Consider the following 15251-nt stretch of genomic DNA (forward strand, 5'->3'; position numbering starts at 1 on the left):
GACCCGTTCAAACTGGCGAGCAAAGCGGCTTGCTCTAACCTATAAATACGTAATTTCTCATTGTAATCGTCTAAGGCCGCTTGTTGGACAGGAGTGAGTGATTGAACCATGAGATTGGGAGTATTGGGTAGACCACACTGCTTCCCCGAATCAATAAACTTGCTGGACTGTTGTGGCCGATGCGTGACGCCGGACCGTGGCGGGGCAACGACAGTCAACGGAGCTGTGCCGTGACTCAGAAATCGGTCGGACCGCGGTGACCGGTATGTAGGCTGCTCGGCGCGGCCATTATGAAGATGTTGGTGTCGCCTCGGATACTCCTCAAGCTTCTCGAAGCGGTGATCTGTGTCGTCGCTCCAAGCCTCGAATTTGTCCAATATGTCCAAAACGCGATCTAGTTTACTGGAAACGGGTTCCTGCCTGTACTTGGGTGGCGGCTGATCATACACCGAGACCTCGTTGAAGGGGCGTTGCCTTGGTGTCTCTCGATAGACAGGTGTGTCCCAACAAGTAGGTCGGCGCTTGGGCGGTGATGGTGAGTACATATCTAGCTCGTAGGATGAAGAATGTTGATATGCAGTGGTCCGACGGGTGCATGGTGGGTCCCAGCAAGTGGGCTGTCTCCGACGGGTGCAGGGTGGGTCCCAGCAAGTGGGCTGTCGGGTGTGGCAGGGGTAAAACGGCTGCACGGGTTGAGGGAAATTGTATTTACGATGGCAATAGCCGGCGTAGTCGTATGACATGTCGACGGACTGAATCGTGGTTGTGGTAGAAATGGTGGTGATGATCGTCTGACTTCGACGCGGCACGCGGGAATCCTTCACTTCGGGCGTTGCAGAAGTAGAGTTGTCCGGCGGCTAGAGCTCGGCGGACAGGCGGGGCTCGACAACCAAAGCAGTTACTGTCGCGGAATGTTTTCCGTCGGGCAGTGGTGTAGCTTTGGTTCGAGATGGTGGGAGGGTGAGCTCACGATGAAAGCACCAGTTGTTAAGGACTTAATCCCTAACGATCCGATAAAACGGACAATAACGAGATAAAGATAATCCGGCGCTCGTGAGGGTCGGCGGAGATAAAGATCTGGGCGGCTGTGCGCGGGTTCCAACCCGTCGGGCAACGGCTACAGATCAGATATACGTTCCGGCTGTGCGCGGAGACCTTCCGTCGGGCAGCAGATAGCGTAGGGAATTATGGATTCAAAGCATAACTCGAGGCATTTGGCCAAAATAATATATTTGTTGATGGATGATTAAATATGATAACAAGCTCTCCTATTTATAATACTAGAATACTACCCTAACTTATTGAATAAGAAAACTAAGATATGGAAAAGATTTGCTAAATCCCTATAATATCTAAACTAAATAAATATAATATAGGTTCGTATCACAACGTGCGGATTTCAAGTCATTTTGACACCTTGCTAATTTCAAGTAAACATGACAGCGTGCGAATTTCAAGTTATTATGACATATATTACGTTTTTCTGGGCATTTTTGGATATACTTGAGGATTTGTCCAAAAATGTAATAATTATGGAGTATATTTCTATAAATATTGGAGTATATATTATGTCTGCTAGATAAACTAGAATTTACCATCTTCGCATGGCATTACCTCCCACTCACATCTTCGTTTTCTCATCAAATAGATTTCCACAAAAATGTTGGAGTGGGATCACTTCAGCGAAGCCTCAAATCTCATACAACTGGCAGGGCTAAATGGGGTGTCGTTTTTTTTAACCGAAAACTTTGACCCTTCATTCATTAACTGAAAATAAAAATTAGAATTCAAAGGCTATTAATTTGTGGCATTTCATGGTGCATACACTTTTGCAGAAAAGTTTGTCAACGGATGAAAGTGTAGTTCTGTGGCAAGTCGTTGCAAATGTCCGTATGCTCGAATTCGCTCTGGTCAAAGTATCAATCACTCACGGCTTGTGCTATCGTCTTATTATTAACCATATTGTGTCCACTTTTCTATATAGGTGGCCATGCACATAATAGGTGTGTACAAAATAGCCTATTCTTGAGGAGCTATCAGCAAATGTAGTATTTGTAAACGTGTTTAGGAATGTGTTCCTAAAATCCTTCATAATTGTTATCTTAGTCGAATTGTAAAGCATCAAGTCAGATGTGCAATCGCGTCATCTTGGAGTTATATTTCGTAACACATTTTCTGAGATCTGAAATCAGTCGAAGGCTGATTCGATTAGAAATAGTAGAGTTTTGACATCTTTGACCAAATTTTTAGGAACGAAACACAGAGTTTGATTGAATTTAGATGTGCATAACGTAGGCAACAAATTCGTCAAACCATGTGTTGATATCACGTTGGAGAAGCGATTCTCTCTCCAATCAACTCCAACAAAATGCTCTCCATGGATAAAAAAAATCCAGAATCTGATAGCCATTTAAACCTAAGTAGTATTTTCAAATAGTGTTTTGAACTTGTCACAATATAAGATTGTGGCTAATCCCCCTATTGAACTGGCTGACAATAACACATCATGGCGTCGTAGATTCTTGCACCCTAAGTCAGGTTGTGCATCGGATCTACCTTGTCGACATCATACTAAAAGGATGAACCGTTGCAATAAAAAAAATATGGTGTTTCAATTTATTATGATCTCGTGCGAATTCAAATTATTATAACACATACGACGTTTTTGGCACGTTTTTTAATATATAGTACGAGTATTTATCTAAAAAATGTAGTACTCCTTTTGTCTCAAGGTAGTTGAAATATTTTTTTTAACACAAGATTTAAGAAATTGATGGGTTAAATGTTAAAGTGGATATAATAAGGTATGACAGAGAAAAGAGAATAAAATATAAGCGAGAACAAAGTTTTTATTGAAAAGAAAATGAATAAATTATCTTGGATAGCCCCAAAAGAAATACGATCCAACTATCTTGAAAGTGATGAAGTATAGTATTATAAATTATAATAAGCCTTAGTTATTGTTTTACAGTCAAAATATTCCAAATTTTTTTAATTAAAAAACATATGCATGTTAACAACCGTTCATTTTTGGTTGTATACCTATGATAATTTCTTTATTTAGTTATGATAATGTAAACCATTAAGGGCATCCACTACGCGGCGCGCCACCGTCCTGCGTTCCGTCGCGGAGGAACGGAACGCTCGCGCGACGCATTGCGACACGCCGTCCCGTCCCACGCCCGTCCCGCGGCCCGTGCCTGCGAGACACGGGACGGGCTGTCGTCACGCTGACGACAATGTCATTCTTGGTTTCTTCTCTTTTATAGAGACAACCTTGAATGTTTTACGTTTCACTTTCGATATGGGACAAAGTCATTCTTGGTTGCTTCTCTTTTATAGAGACAACCTTGAATGTTTTATGTTTCACTTTCGATGTGGGACAAAGTCATTCTTGGTTGCTTCTCTTTTATAGAGACAACCTTTAATGTTTTATGTTTCACTTTCGATGTGTGATAAAATCATTCTTGGTTGTTCTTCTTTTATAGAGACATCCTTGAATGTTTTATGTTTTACTTTCGATATGGGACAAAATCATTCTTGGTTGTTTCTCTTTTATAGAGACATCCAAGAATGATTTTGTCCCACATCGAAAGTGAAACATAAAACATTCAAAGATGTCCATATAAAATTGTATTTTAAATTATGTCATTTTTATTTTTTTTTAGATTTTAATTATGTTTTTTTTTGAAATTTTAAGTTGTATTTTTATTTTATGCTGTAATGTTATTTTAATTCTAATAAAGTGTGTTTTTTTAATTGAATTGGGTTGGAAATAAAAAATAAAAAATGAAATTGAATGAATAGTAATTTAAGGGACGGTTAAGGGAGGTGGGGGCAGCGTAGTGGATACTCTTAGCTGTAGTTGTATTCGCACGTATACCTATGAGGAGAAGATGAGGCCTTATAAATTTAAGATGTTTCTACGGATACAAAAGCCAAAATATTTTTTGGAATAAGTTTACTCCTATAAAGTTTGGATTTCTGGACAATAAGTGGACAACACGATTACAAGCTTTAGGATGAATTGAAAATCGATGACATCAACTCTTCTCGCAATAGCCATGATGTCATCTTTCGCAACTAAACAAATAATCATATTTCCCATGAATAATTAATAAAAATGTAACTAACAACCAACCTATATCAAAGCAAACAATTGTGTAGCTCCAAACCAAAACACCAACGTTCCATCTCAGGCCGTCGGGCAAAATGTAATGAGATAATCGGCACCGGCGCACGTGCACGTGCTCGACGCGTCGTCGTACGCGTAGCTATACGCCGTAGGGCACGCCGCCTTGAAAATCCTCGAGTACTGCGTCGGCGAGCACTTATCCGGAGTTGCGTGGTCGCCACTACGGGGGTGTTAAAGGCGGCGCATGCGCTCTTGCACGCCACCACCGCGCCACCGGTCTCAACGCGCAGCTCATTCGGGCAGCTCGCGTTGAGGTCGGTCACGCAACCGGCGTTCTGGCAGTCGCCGGTCCCGCCCGACGGCCGCACGCCGAGCCCCACGTTGTAGCCGTCGACGAGGCTCACGTCGTAGAAGTCCTTGGCAGCGGCATCACCGCCAAGGGTGAACTCCACCAGGCTGGCCGGCGGCGCGCCGCCTCCGATGCACTTGATCCCGCCACCGCAGTCTCCGGTGGCGCATTGGCCGTTTCCGGCGGCGTCGAAGTTGCATCCGGTTCTTGCCCACACGCGGCCCGACCAGCCCGGCGGGGCCGGAAGCTGGATTGTGCCTCCCGGTGGCAAGGCGAAGCCACCGCCTCCGAGGACGGCGGCGCCGTTGCCGGAGAGAGTTCCCGGCCAGATTGTGTAGCTACAGCTATTTTGGAGAGTGAAAATCGCCCCCGAAGATATTGATAATTTTCCTGCAAATAAAAATTGTTCAGATTAATTAAAATAACAATACAAGCACATAAATTGCTAGTATATATTAGGCTCGTCCATAAGTTTCCGAGCACATCACATAGAGATTCCGAGCAGATGGAGGTTCTCAATCACAATTTTTCGACATTTCTCACATATTAAAGTGATCGTTATATGCTGAGGACTTTATGTGCTCGTTTAAATAAAAAAAATGACATGCCTCATCTAAATTGATGGTTGAAGGATCTAACTTATATAAAATTAAAGTATGGAGTATAACCAATTCAATTACAGAAAAATTAGCATAAGAAATCAATCTTGAAAATAACTGGAAGAAATAAATTTACCTATGATTAAGAGAGCAAAAAGCTTGAGTTTGAGAATAACTGCCATGTTTGTGGAGCAAAGACTGAGGGAGAAATTGGAATAATTATAATTGGACGTGTTTGAGGTTAATGGTATTGCCACTATTTATAATCGAGGCGTGGGATAGCAATTCGTGTACTTACCAAAACTAATGATTTTTTTTTTAAAAAAATATCCTTCTTGATATTTTGTTCACAAATAAAGATTTTAAAGGTAATCACAATTAATGCAATCCAAAGATAGTTTGTTGAGGGATTCTATACCATGGGGAAATGATCTGGTTGAAGATTTTTAAAATTTCTATATTTAATGGATTATTTATTTGACTAATATAGAGTAACCATAATTCAAGAATAATGAAAGTACTGCAAGTTTTATTTCCTAATTTTTCTTAGTAATTATTAAGTACACCATATGGTAAGGGGCACTCATTCCCCAGTGCAAATATATTTAAATTCAAGTAATGCACCCTTGTATACTTTAATACTAATATTGAATATGGGTATTGTTTGTCTTACATTAACATATATTTTGTCTCATGAAACAGTTATGTATAGAAGTATAGAATATGACAATGGGTTTACATTAACTAGATCTATATACTTAATATTACACAATATTATCCGTCGTTAAATATAAAATAGAATTAACCATAAAAAGGTCCGGATAGTGGTTCAGTACCTTATAAAAATAGATAAATTTCATACTAAATTTTAAGAGCTGTTTACGTAATCCTATATACTCTATTAATACTTAAATGCAAAAAAATAAAATAAAATTAAGAATATATATTTATAACAATAATACATAAATAGTTAGATATAATATCGCATTGCATGATTATATATATATATATATATATATATATATATATATATATATATATATATAGGGTAGTGATATATGACAAACACCCCTTAAACCTATAACTAGAGAACAAATCATAGCCACAAGATCAAGAAAATCAAAGGCTAGTATTAATTTTTGAATTTAAGGAGAAATTAGTTCCCTCAATCACAAATTTACTTCATAATAACAAGACAAGGGTATTATGGTCATTGCATAGCCAATTGAATTTACTCCAACGTCAGGTTAGGTTGGCAAATTGAATTCATTTGAAAAGGAACCTGCGATTCTTCTTCTCTCTTCTCCTCTTCTCTGTTCTGAAAATTAAACCGACAAATGGAGTTGAGCTCGGAAGTAAAATCATGCTAATAGCTCTCCAGGTCTTCCAGTAGAAGGGGACGTAGCAGAATCTGGTGGCCGTCTTCATGTCAGCCACACTCGCTCCGCCGCCGCATCGCGAGCATATTCCGGCTGCCGGCTTCTGCTGCCTCACCTTTCTCGTCTGATCAACCAGGAAGCAGAAGCAAACCATTGTGTTTACGATTTTAATTTGGGGGATATTACAATTACAATTGTTTCAATTGTGTTAGTTTTGAGTGATGATTTTAGTAGTGAAAGGATTTGATGAGTATTTATAGGAGCCAGGAGGTGTATGCAACTAGCAATCATGATTGTACGTTGACTTTTTCTAATTTCTTTTTTTTTTTCCTTTCAATGAACTTGGCCAATTAGTGTTTTAATCAGTATATAATAATACGAGAAGTGCGTGTTCGGAGGTTTGGAGATAGTCAAACGTACCTTCTTGCATTCAGAGGATTGGAGATATTCAAACGAACCTTCTTGCATTTAGAATCATATTACCATCAATCTTATAAGAGTGATGTGTTTTGTAAACAAGAGTGAAATAAAATCATAATAAGAGTGAACAAGAGTGAAGTAAAATCATAATAAGAGTGATGTGTTTTGTGAACAAGAGTGAAGTAAAATCATAATAAGAGTGATTTGTTTTGTGAACAAGAGTGAAGTAAAATCATAATAAGAGTGATGTGTTTTGTGAACAAGAGTGAAGTAAAATCATAATAAGAGTGATGTATTTTGGGAACAAGAGTGAAGTAAAATCATAATAAGAGTGATGTGTTTTGTGAATAACAGTGAAGTAAAATCGTAATAAGAGTGATGTGTTTTGTGAACAAGAGTGAAGTAAAATCATAATAAGAGTGATGTGTTTTGTGAACAAGAGTGAAGTAAAATCATAATAAGAGTGATTTGTTTTGTGAACAAGAGTGAAGTAAAATCATAATAAGAGTGATGTGTTTTGTGAACAAGAGTGAAGTAAAATCATAATAAGAGTGATGTATTTTGGGAACAAGAGTGAAGTAAAATCATAATAAGAGTGATGTGTTTTGTGAATAACAGTGAATTAAAATCGTAATAAGAGTGATGTGTTTTGTAAACAAGAGTGAAGTAAAATCATAATAAGAGTGATGTGTTTTGTGAACAAGAGTGAAGTAAAATCATAATAAGAGTGATGTGTTTTGTTAAGGATGATATATTGATTTTTCAGTGTTCTCTGTCACCCTTAAATCCCAAAGTACAAGTTGGGTCGTCTTTAAACTTATATTGCAATTAATCCTTAGAAACAAATAAAAATGAAAAACACACAACATTTACTTTATTTTGTTCACATGTATCATTTTACATAAAGCTCACCCCTTAACTAAAAATCAATTACCATTCAATAATTCTATTAATCTGAAATCAATTAACAATCAACATCAATCAAATCCATTAAGCAAGAAATAACCAATTTGAATGAAATAAATGAACAATTCAATAAATTCGTTTAGGTTAAAAAATCTATCTCCAAGTTTTCGTATGCTTCAATATGCTTCTAATTTTATCATCTCTCCAGCGTTTCCTGTCCACCTCCATGCATCTTCATAACCTTCATTTCATCGGTAATAGTCCCTATCACATTCATCGTACACTGCAGCGAATCCCGCCTCTCAGCTCCTCGCCGGCGCCATGCCGTCTCCGTCGGAAAGAAGCGGCGAGTTATGTTTCAGCAGAATAGGCCAGCCGATTTCCGTGTGATGCATCCGCCAGGGGCGTTTCCTCTTCCGCGATTGAGTCTGGCGAGATTGCTCGATTCCACCAATTCTATCGCAGGTAATTGAAACTTTTTGATTTCCTAAAATACCCCTATACAGTTTTTATTAACTAAAAATGTTTACTTATTTTAGTCATTGGATTAAGATGATGTGTGGCTGAGATTTGTTCTCTAGTTATACACTTAAGATTAGTTATATCTTGATCACTATCCTATATATATATATAACAGATGTACATACAATTTTGTAAAATAAGTCTAATTTTGTTGATATATTAATGATAAGACAACATATTCCAAATTAAACAAAAATGGATACATTGAATAAATATAAGAGAGAAATGATAAAATCAAATTTTAAAAATTGAGAGAAGAGAGAGGAATCATAGTCAAAATAAGATGATAGAGAAATACATAATGTAAATGTATCAAATCAACCCATAACAAAAAAAGTCAAGGGCAATAAGTCCAAAAATAGTAAAAACTTTCTCAAATATAATTATGTCTTTGTTTATTATAACCTATAATGATATTATGTAAAAAATATGCAAACACAATTATTCAGAGATATTTTTTATGGTTAGCCTAAAAAATCTCTCTCTTTTCATTTAGTTCACTCCAGGTTCAGGTTGCAAATCATTTTCACATAATAGATTTACCCCTTAAAATTATGTTGTAGTACTGTCATTCATGTATGAATAGAAAATAAAAATAAAAATAAAAATAAAAATAAAAATAAACATTTTCTTTGTATTCATAATTATATCTATTTATTTTTTATTCAAAGATCTAGATTACATCAAAGTCTCCTGAATTTATTAACAAATTTAGATCACGCAAAGATTTCAAACATTTTTGCAGTTACTATGAACAAAAAATGTGTTTTCTGGCTGAGTAGGTTACTATCAATCTTCATGCGTAGCAACATGTTTCTTTCATTGTTTAGATCAAGAATAATGTCTCATATAATATCGTCCGTCTTTATAAAGTTATTAATTTTGATACAAATGCATTATTGGAAAATGGTTTCGAAAAATCATCAAGTTTGGTCAATTCCGTAATTTTTAAAAATGATCCATTATATTATTAATTTAATATCTTTCTTAACTGTATCATAATCTCACATTTTGAGAGAAATATAATATGTATGATGTGGCAAACAGGATATACTATGTTGATAAAACATCCGACTATTTAAATACATTGTTCAATACATTTAGTTAGTCATGTCTTTAATTTTTAGACATGTACGCATCACGCCAATAAATTCAGATATGTAGTATGCCAAAAAAATTTGTTGTAAGAAAATTAAGAAAAATATCAAACTTATAATATAATTAACTATTCACAATCATCCAATGCAAAAGTTTTTGGAGAAATTGTGTTCATTTGGAAGCAGAGGGATACCACCTTAAGTGAATAAACGATGTCGTTTATACAAATATAAAACAACTTTGTTTGGATGAAACATAACAGTCAGATATATATAGGCGACCAGATTTTTTATATTGGGATAATTGCGATCATATTCAAACCATGTTGTAAAAATGGAATACTTTTTAAAAATTACTGATTGCGGACAAAGGAACTATATAGCACCAAAGCTGCAACAAAATAAGGTTTGGACAAAGAAACTATATAGCACCAAAGCTACAACAAAATAAGGTTTGGACAAAGAAACTATGTAGCACCAAAGCTACAACAAAATAAGGTTCAGGTATTTATGCTATCTCTCCCTCCTCTAGTTCTTCCTCCATTAAATATTCTCCTTCCTCGATTTCCATTTGTTTGGATAATAGTATCCGATCAAAATCAAGAAACTCATCAGAGTTGGCATCTGCAGTATCCAGATTTGGGTATACATCAATAAAACCAGACTCAAAATCAATATCCAGATCAGGAATTTCAGCCAACTCCTCAATGCAGGAACGGCCGCCGCCTTTTTTATCTTCAGTCGTGATGGTGTATGTATCACGGTGAGAATCTGGATCGGCTGACCTCACTGCTTTGACAGCTCGTGGGCTGTGAACCAACTGGTTTGGTAGAGACTCAGTTCCCTTTATCTTATGACTCAACAAATCCGAGACAAGTGGATCTGGAGAGCCCCCATCTTCGATTTCTTCCTCCTTAAAAGTTACGCCTTTAGGACTTGGGTAATCACGTTGAGCAGGCTCCACTTGGCTCCGATTGGCAACTTGTATTACATCAAAATCATAGCTGTGTGAGGGTAGAAAGACATGGATAACCGGATATTCCAGAATGACTACATTGGCTAACTGCTCGCGGATGGGAGCGTTTATGTCTAGTTGGCAAAAAGGTGATTTTGGTCCCTGCATGTTAGATAAGAAAAATTAGAGGAGTGATTGTGAGGAAATAAACGCACAAGTAACCATGAACATAAATACATAAACACAGAAACTTTTTACCCAATACCGTGTACAATGTATATCTACGTCTGGGGCAATGTCAAGCCAAGATTTCACTATAATTTTCAGATACGACTTACAATGAGAAACAGTTATATATAGGCAAAAACAGTGAACTCCAACAATCCTAGTAACAACATGAATCGGATTGACCCTAAAAACATACGTACGGAAGTCCACAAACGTGTGATCGTGAACTGATTCACTTCCTTTCCGATTTCATACTCAACAGTGATCACACCAAATCAAGAATGGCTAGCTATCTCTACACCATAAACTTTACTTAATATGTAAAGCCAAAATCAAGTCAGCTAATGTTCAAGTATTTATAGAACCTCTGTGCCATGTCGGAGAATGTGGTACAGAAGGTAAATCTAAAATCTAGAATATTTCACAAGTCAGCAATCCAAAAGTAGAGTAAGCACTAAGAAAAAGGTGCAATACAAACCTTTGGGTACTTGCGGATGAAAAATTTAAGAGAATCTATGCTCTCATCACAGAATTGTTTCAACTGGTGGTTCCAAGGACCAGGCTTTAAGTGGTTCTCAATCACGGAAAAGAAAGTGGAATTTTCGTGTATTCTGAAAGCAAACAAATTTCATGTAAGGATTACAAATTAAAACATAACATGTAAGTGTGAAAGGGAGTATCAGAGTAAATGAAATAATGTTGAAAAAAGGAAATTCTCCTTGTAAATGATCCACCCAGACTTCTCACCCATGATCAAGGAGCACAACATCAGTGGAATGAAACCGCCATTCGACAGTCCAAGATAAGGATTTTTTCCTGAAACAAATGTTAACAAATTTAGTAATCCATAATTCTTAATTACAAAAGGCAAAGAAGAACACTTGAAGTCTTGAACAAGCACGAAAGTAATCTCATCTCATGAGGTTGCAAATTCACCTATGGTTGTAGAAAGTCTTGTTCTTCACTCTCCTTGACATTCCACTGGAAAGAAAAAGTAATTTTATCCTACGACTTGCAGCAGCACCCCGAAGATGTTTGAGGGGGTGGGGAAGCCTAAAATGAGAACTCCCACATACTGCAACTCTGGTCCTCTGAGCAGAATCAGCAATTCGCTTCACATCCTCAAGCATTTTATAATCTATCAAATAGGCAAAATAATTACAAACAAAGTCCCCTACCAATGCAGCTAAAAAAGATAAGACCACTCAGAGTCACATACTTACAAGTTAGTTAAGTCGTGACACCCTACAGATTATCAAATCAAGAAACTAGAACAAAGAAGAAGAGAAGTCCTAAAGTTATTGCTAAGAACTACAGAAAAATAAGCAGATTAGCCACCACAATATGCAGTAATAATAGGTAAACATATTCAGAGGCAAAGTAGAGATGATTTTAGCACCATAAAAACATAAGAGGATATGACAAAAGTGACAAACAAATCAATTCATCTGTTGGTTATACTACGATCCATAAGATGAAACACCACTGAGGGAAAAACAGAAGTAAGCTTAATATTTCCTGTTACAAAAAACTAAGTATTCAATTGTCTACTTCGGCAACAACCCATCAAGCATTTCGTCCAGCAAGAAAATTGTTACCCACAAAGCATGAAAGAATCGCAAAATTATATAAAGACTTTTCCAAAATGATCACAAGAGTGGTCAATAAATTGATGCATAAACAGTTGAGAAAGATAATGACTTCGCAAAGTGATTATTGAATACCTGAAACAAGCTGGTTATCATCGAATTGGGAAATCGGGACAAAATTAGTAAGTGGTCGTTTCCCAGTGCAGGCAGTACGCTGCTTGTGGGAATTGACACAAGAGAGGCTACATGTGCGGAGCGAGCATCCTGGACACTTGTACTTTGATGCATTAATGTTGCACTCATTACATAAATTAGGGTTCGGTTTGTTGTCTGAAGATGTCACTTGTTCTTGTTTCTCCTCCATTAAAAATCTGCTGCCGATCACATAAAAGACTTATGTAACAAAGCATATACGTGTAACACATCTTACAAGAAATTACACGAATATGAAATATCTTTAAATACTATACCTTCTTTTAAGAGCCTCTTGGGGATCAAAAAATCAATTGTTTTCAAACCTCAAAAAGCCATCTCATTTGGGTATAAGTATCTGCAACAACCGGCAATATGGTTATATGCAGAATGAAATATGAAGATACTTAGACATTAGTACATGTCAAATTCCAAATTCGGAAGACTGTGCTTAAACAAGCACGAAATAGAACACTTACACCAATAGGTGAACTCAATAAGTAAAAGATGACAATTTATTTAGATTCAGATGTTTCAATTTTCAGAAGAAAAAAAAAAGTATAGAACACAATGAAGCCCAGTGCGAAGCTCATCGCTCATAGTATGTAGGATTTCATTACAATTGATGAAGTCATACCGAATCAAGCCGAACAGCTCCGAACAGCTCAATTTACTGGGCTCGACACAAAATTGTAAAACTCCATTTTTTTTGTCAATCGAACAAGTTGAAAAACCTATTGTGAGTTCAGTTCGAGCTCGGGAATTGTCAAAAGCTTAAGTGATGTATGTGTCTAATTATGATTATAGAATCATAAGTGCGGAAAACATAAGGACAAGTACCATATTAATAATTGCATATCCACTGAAATATATGATGAGATTATGAATTTAGGCCAAAAACTCAAAATTAAACACAGCTTCAGCCCTAAATTCAGTAATGTGAATCCCCAAGATTGTGAATATGAAGGTAAACCATGGAAATATGCGAAACCAGCATACTTTTTTGAAGGTACAGTAATCATCATCCAAGTGCTGATCGTAACTCACCATTAACGGCGGGGAGCGGCGGTGGCGGGATATCAGAGAAGAAGGGTTTGTGTGTTCTTTCAATTTGAGGTTTTGGGTTAGGTATTGTGAAAGCTTTTAGATGATTTTGGATTGGGATTAATGATCGAATATATACTTACTTTATTAAGTTTATACATTTATTTTAAATTTATAAATCTATTAGTAACAAATTTTTGCTAATTTTATCATTCTGTTCCAATTTTTGTTTTATTTTTCATTCTACCAAATTCTTTACATTTTATAATAAATTATTTTTAAAAATATAATATTAATATTTCTTAAAGCTATTATTTTTCGGAGAAAGAATAATAAACGTCATCGTATCATTCATTTCTAAATAATTATTTTTATAAAAATAAATATTGGTAATATTTCTTGTACAATTTGTTTTTGGAAGAAAATTAAAGGTCATCATCAAATGTCACCTTATTTGATCTCGCACCACCAATATGTTATATCCGGAGGAATTATATGTTACATACCTTATGTGAACAACATTCTCGTTTAACGCATATTTAATATTGTTTATTTTAATTTATATATTTAGTTTAATTTTAATATATTAAAAAATGTTATAGAAAATTTTAATTTCATGAAATTTAGAGTAAATGCCAAAATTGGTCCTGAACATATGACCATTTTATCATTTTGGTCCTAAACTTTATCTTTTGAATTTTGGTCCTAGACATTTCAAATCGGATCACAATTGGTCCTCCGTCAACAATTCCGTTAATATTTAACGGTCAACGATTTTAATCACAATTTTGACCAACTTAAACAATTTTTAATTATTTAATCATCAAAATTATTTTTTTAAATAAAATCATAAATTATTTATTAGAAATAATTAAATAATTTTTAAATAATTAAATTATTTATTCCAACTTAAATAATTTTTAAATAACAAAATTATTTATGATTTTATTTAAAAAATAATTTTGATGATTAAATAATTAAAAATTATTTAAGTTGGTCAAAATTGTGTTTATCGTAAAAAAATCATAAATTATTTATTACAACTTAAAAAAATTTTAAATAATTAAATTATTTATGATTTTATTTAAAAATAATAATTTTGATGATTAAATACTTAAAATTTGTTTAAGTTGGTCAAAATTGTGTTTATCATCAAAAAATCATAAATTGTTTATTACAACTTAAACAATTTTTAAATAATCAAATTATTTATGATTTTATTTAAAAAAATATTTTTGTGTTAAAAATTGTTTAAGTTGGTCAAAATTGTTATTAAAATTTTTGATCGTTAAATATTAACGAAATTGTTAACGGATAACCAATTGTGATCCGATTTGAAATGTCCAGGACCAAAAAATTCAAAAGATAATGTTTAGGACCAAAATGATAAAATGGGCATATGTTTAGAACCAATCTTGGCCTTTGCTCTAAAATTTATATAAATCAAACCTCGATTTGTCAAGCACACATAAAGTGTGCGATAGAATACCTAAAACAGACCCTATACAATAAAAGTCCAAAAGAAATCACCTACTATATCTTAGAAAGCTTTACCAATTATAAGCAATATTTGTGGAAATTGGATAAATGTTATGCAATTTACATCATTATATTTTCTACTTTTATGAAAGACTTGATGGAGTACTTTGATAAACTTAAACACAACTTTTGAGTCCCAATTCAAGTATCTCAGGTTAATTTATTGGGAAAGGATAGTCAAATTTACTTGAAAACAATTAGTAATCAAATTATTAGCACTCTTCAACAAAAGCAATAAAGGATAGAACTAAGAGCATCATTAACCCCGGTCCCGTTTCAGGCCCCAAGTCCCATCCA

At 35.2% G+C, this 15251-nt stretch overlaps 1 protein-coding gene and 1 pseudogene across 3 annotated transcripts; both read right to left on the minus strand.

The window, feature by feature from the left end:
* Positions 1–3937: 3937 nt before the first annotated feature.
* On the minus strand, positions 3938–5298 carry LOC121800871 (annotated as a pseudogene).
* A 4435-nt stretch (positions 5299–9733) lies between these two features.
* LOC121800877 (box C/D snoRNA protein 1-like) lies at positions 9734–13537 on the minus strand. Of its 3 annotated transcripts, none has more exons than XM_042200372.1 (7): positions 13419–13537; positions 12650–12729; positions 12315–12550; positions 11527–11728; positions 11338–11406; positions 11069–11201; positions 9734–10524 (listed from the first exon to the last, which is right to left on the minus strand). In XM_042200372.1, the coding sequence occupies exons 3-7, from the start codon at positions 12541–12543 to the stop codon at positions 9916–9918; spliced, it is 1242 nt and encodes a 413-aa protein (XP_042056306.1). In that variant the 5' UTR covers positions 12544–12550; positions 12650–12729; positions 13419–13537; the 3' UTR covers positions 9734–9915. The 3 variants fall into 3 exon arrangements, with proteins under 3 accessions (XP_042056306.1, XP_042056312.1, XP_042056310.1); XM_042200378.1 differs by having other exon boundaries at positions 12315–12553; XM_042200376.1 differs by having other exon boundaries at positions 13371–13510.
* Positions 13538–15251: the final 1714 nt, after the last annotated feature.

Source organism: Salvia splendens, chromosome 1, assembly GCF_004379255.2.
Source record: "Salvia splendens isolate huo1 chromosome 1, SspV2, whole genome shotgun sequence".
In the NCBI taxonomy this organism is placed as follows: domain Eukaryota; kingdom Viridiplantae; phylum Streptophyta; class Magnoliopsida; order Lamiales; family Lamiaceae; genus Salvia; species Salvia splendens.

Excerpts from the sequence above, each read along its gene's own strand:
- LOC121800877 (XM_042200372.1), bottom strand. The coding sequence starts at position 12,543 with ATGGAGGAGAAACAAGAACAAGTGACATCTTCAGACAACAAACCGAAC. Across the intron at positions 11,729-12,314 it reads TGATAACCAGCTTGTTTCAG|ATTATAAAATGCTTGAGGAT; the intron begins GTATTCAATAAT and ends CCTATTTGATAG. Across the intron at positions 10,525-11,068 it reads TCATCCGCAAGTACCCAAAG|GGACCAAAATCACCTTTTTG; the intron begins GTTTGTATTGCA and ends TCTAACATGCAG.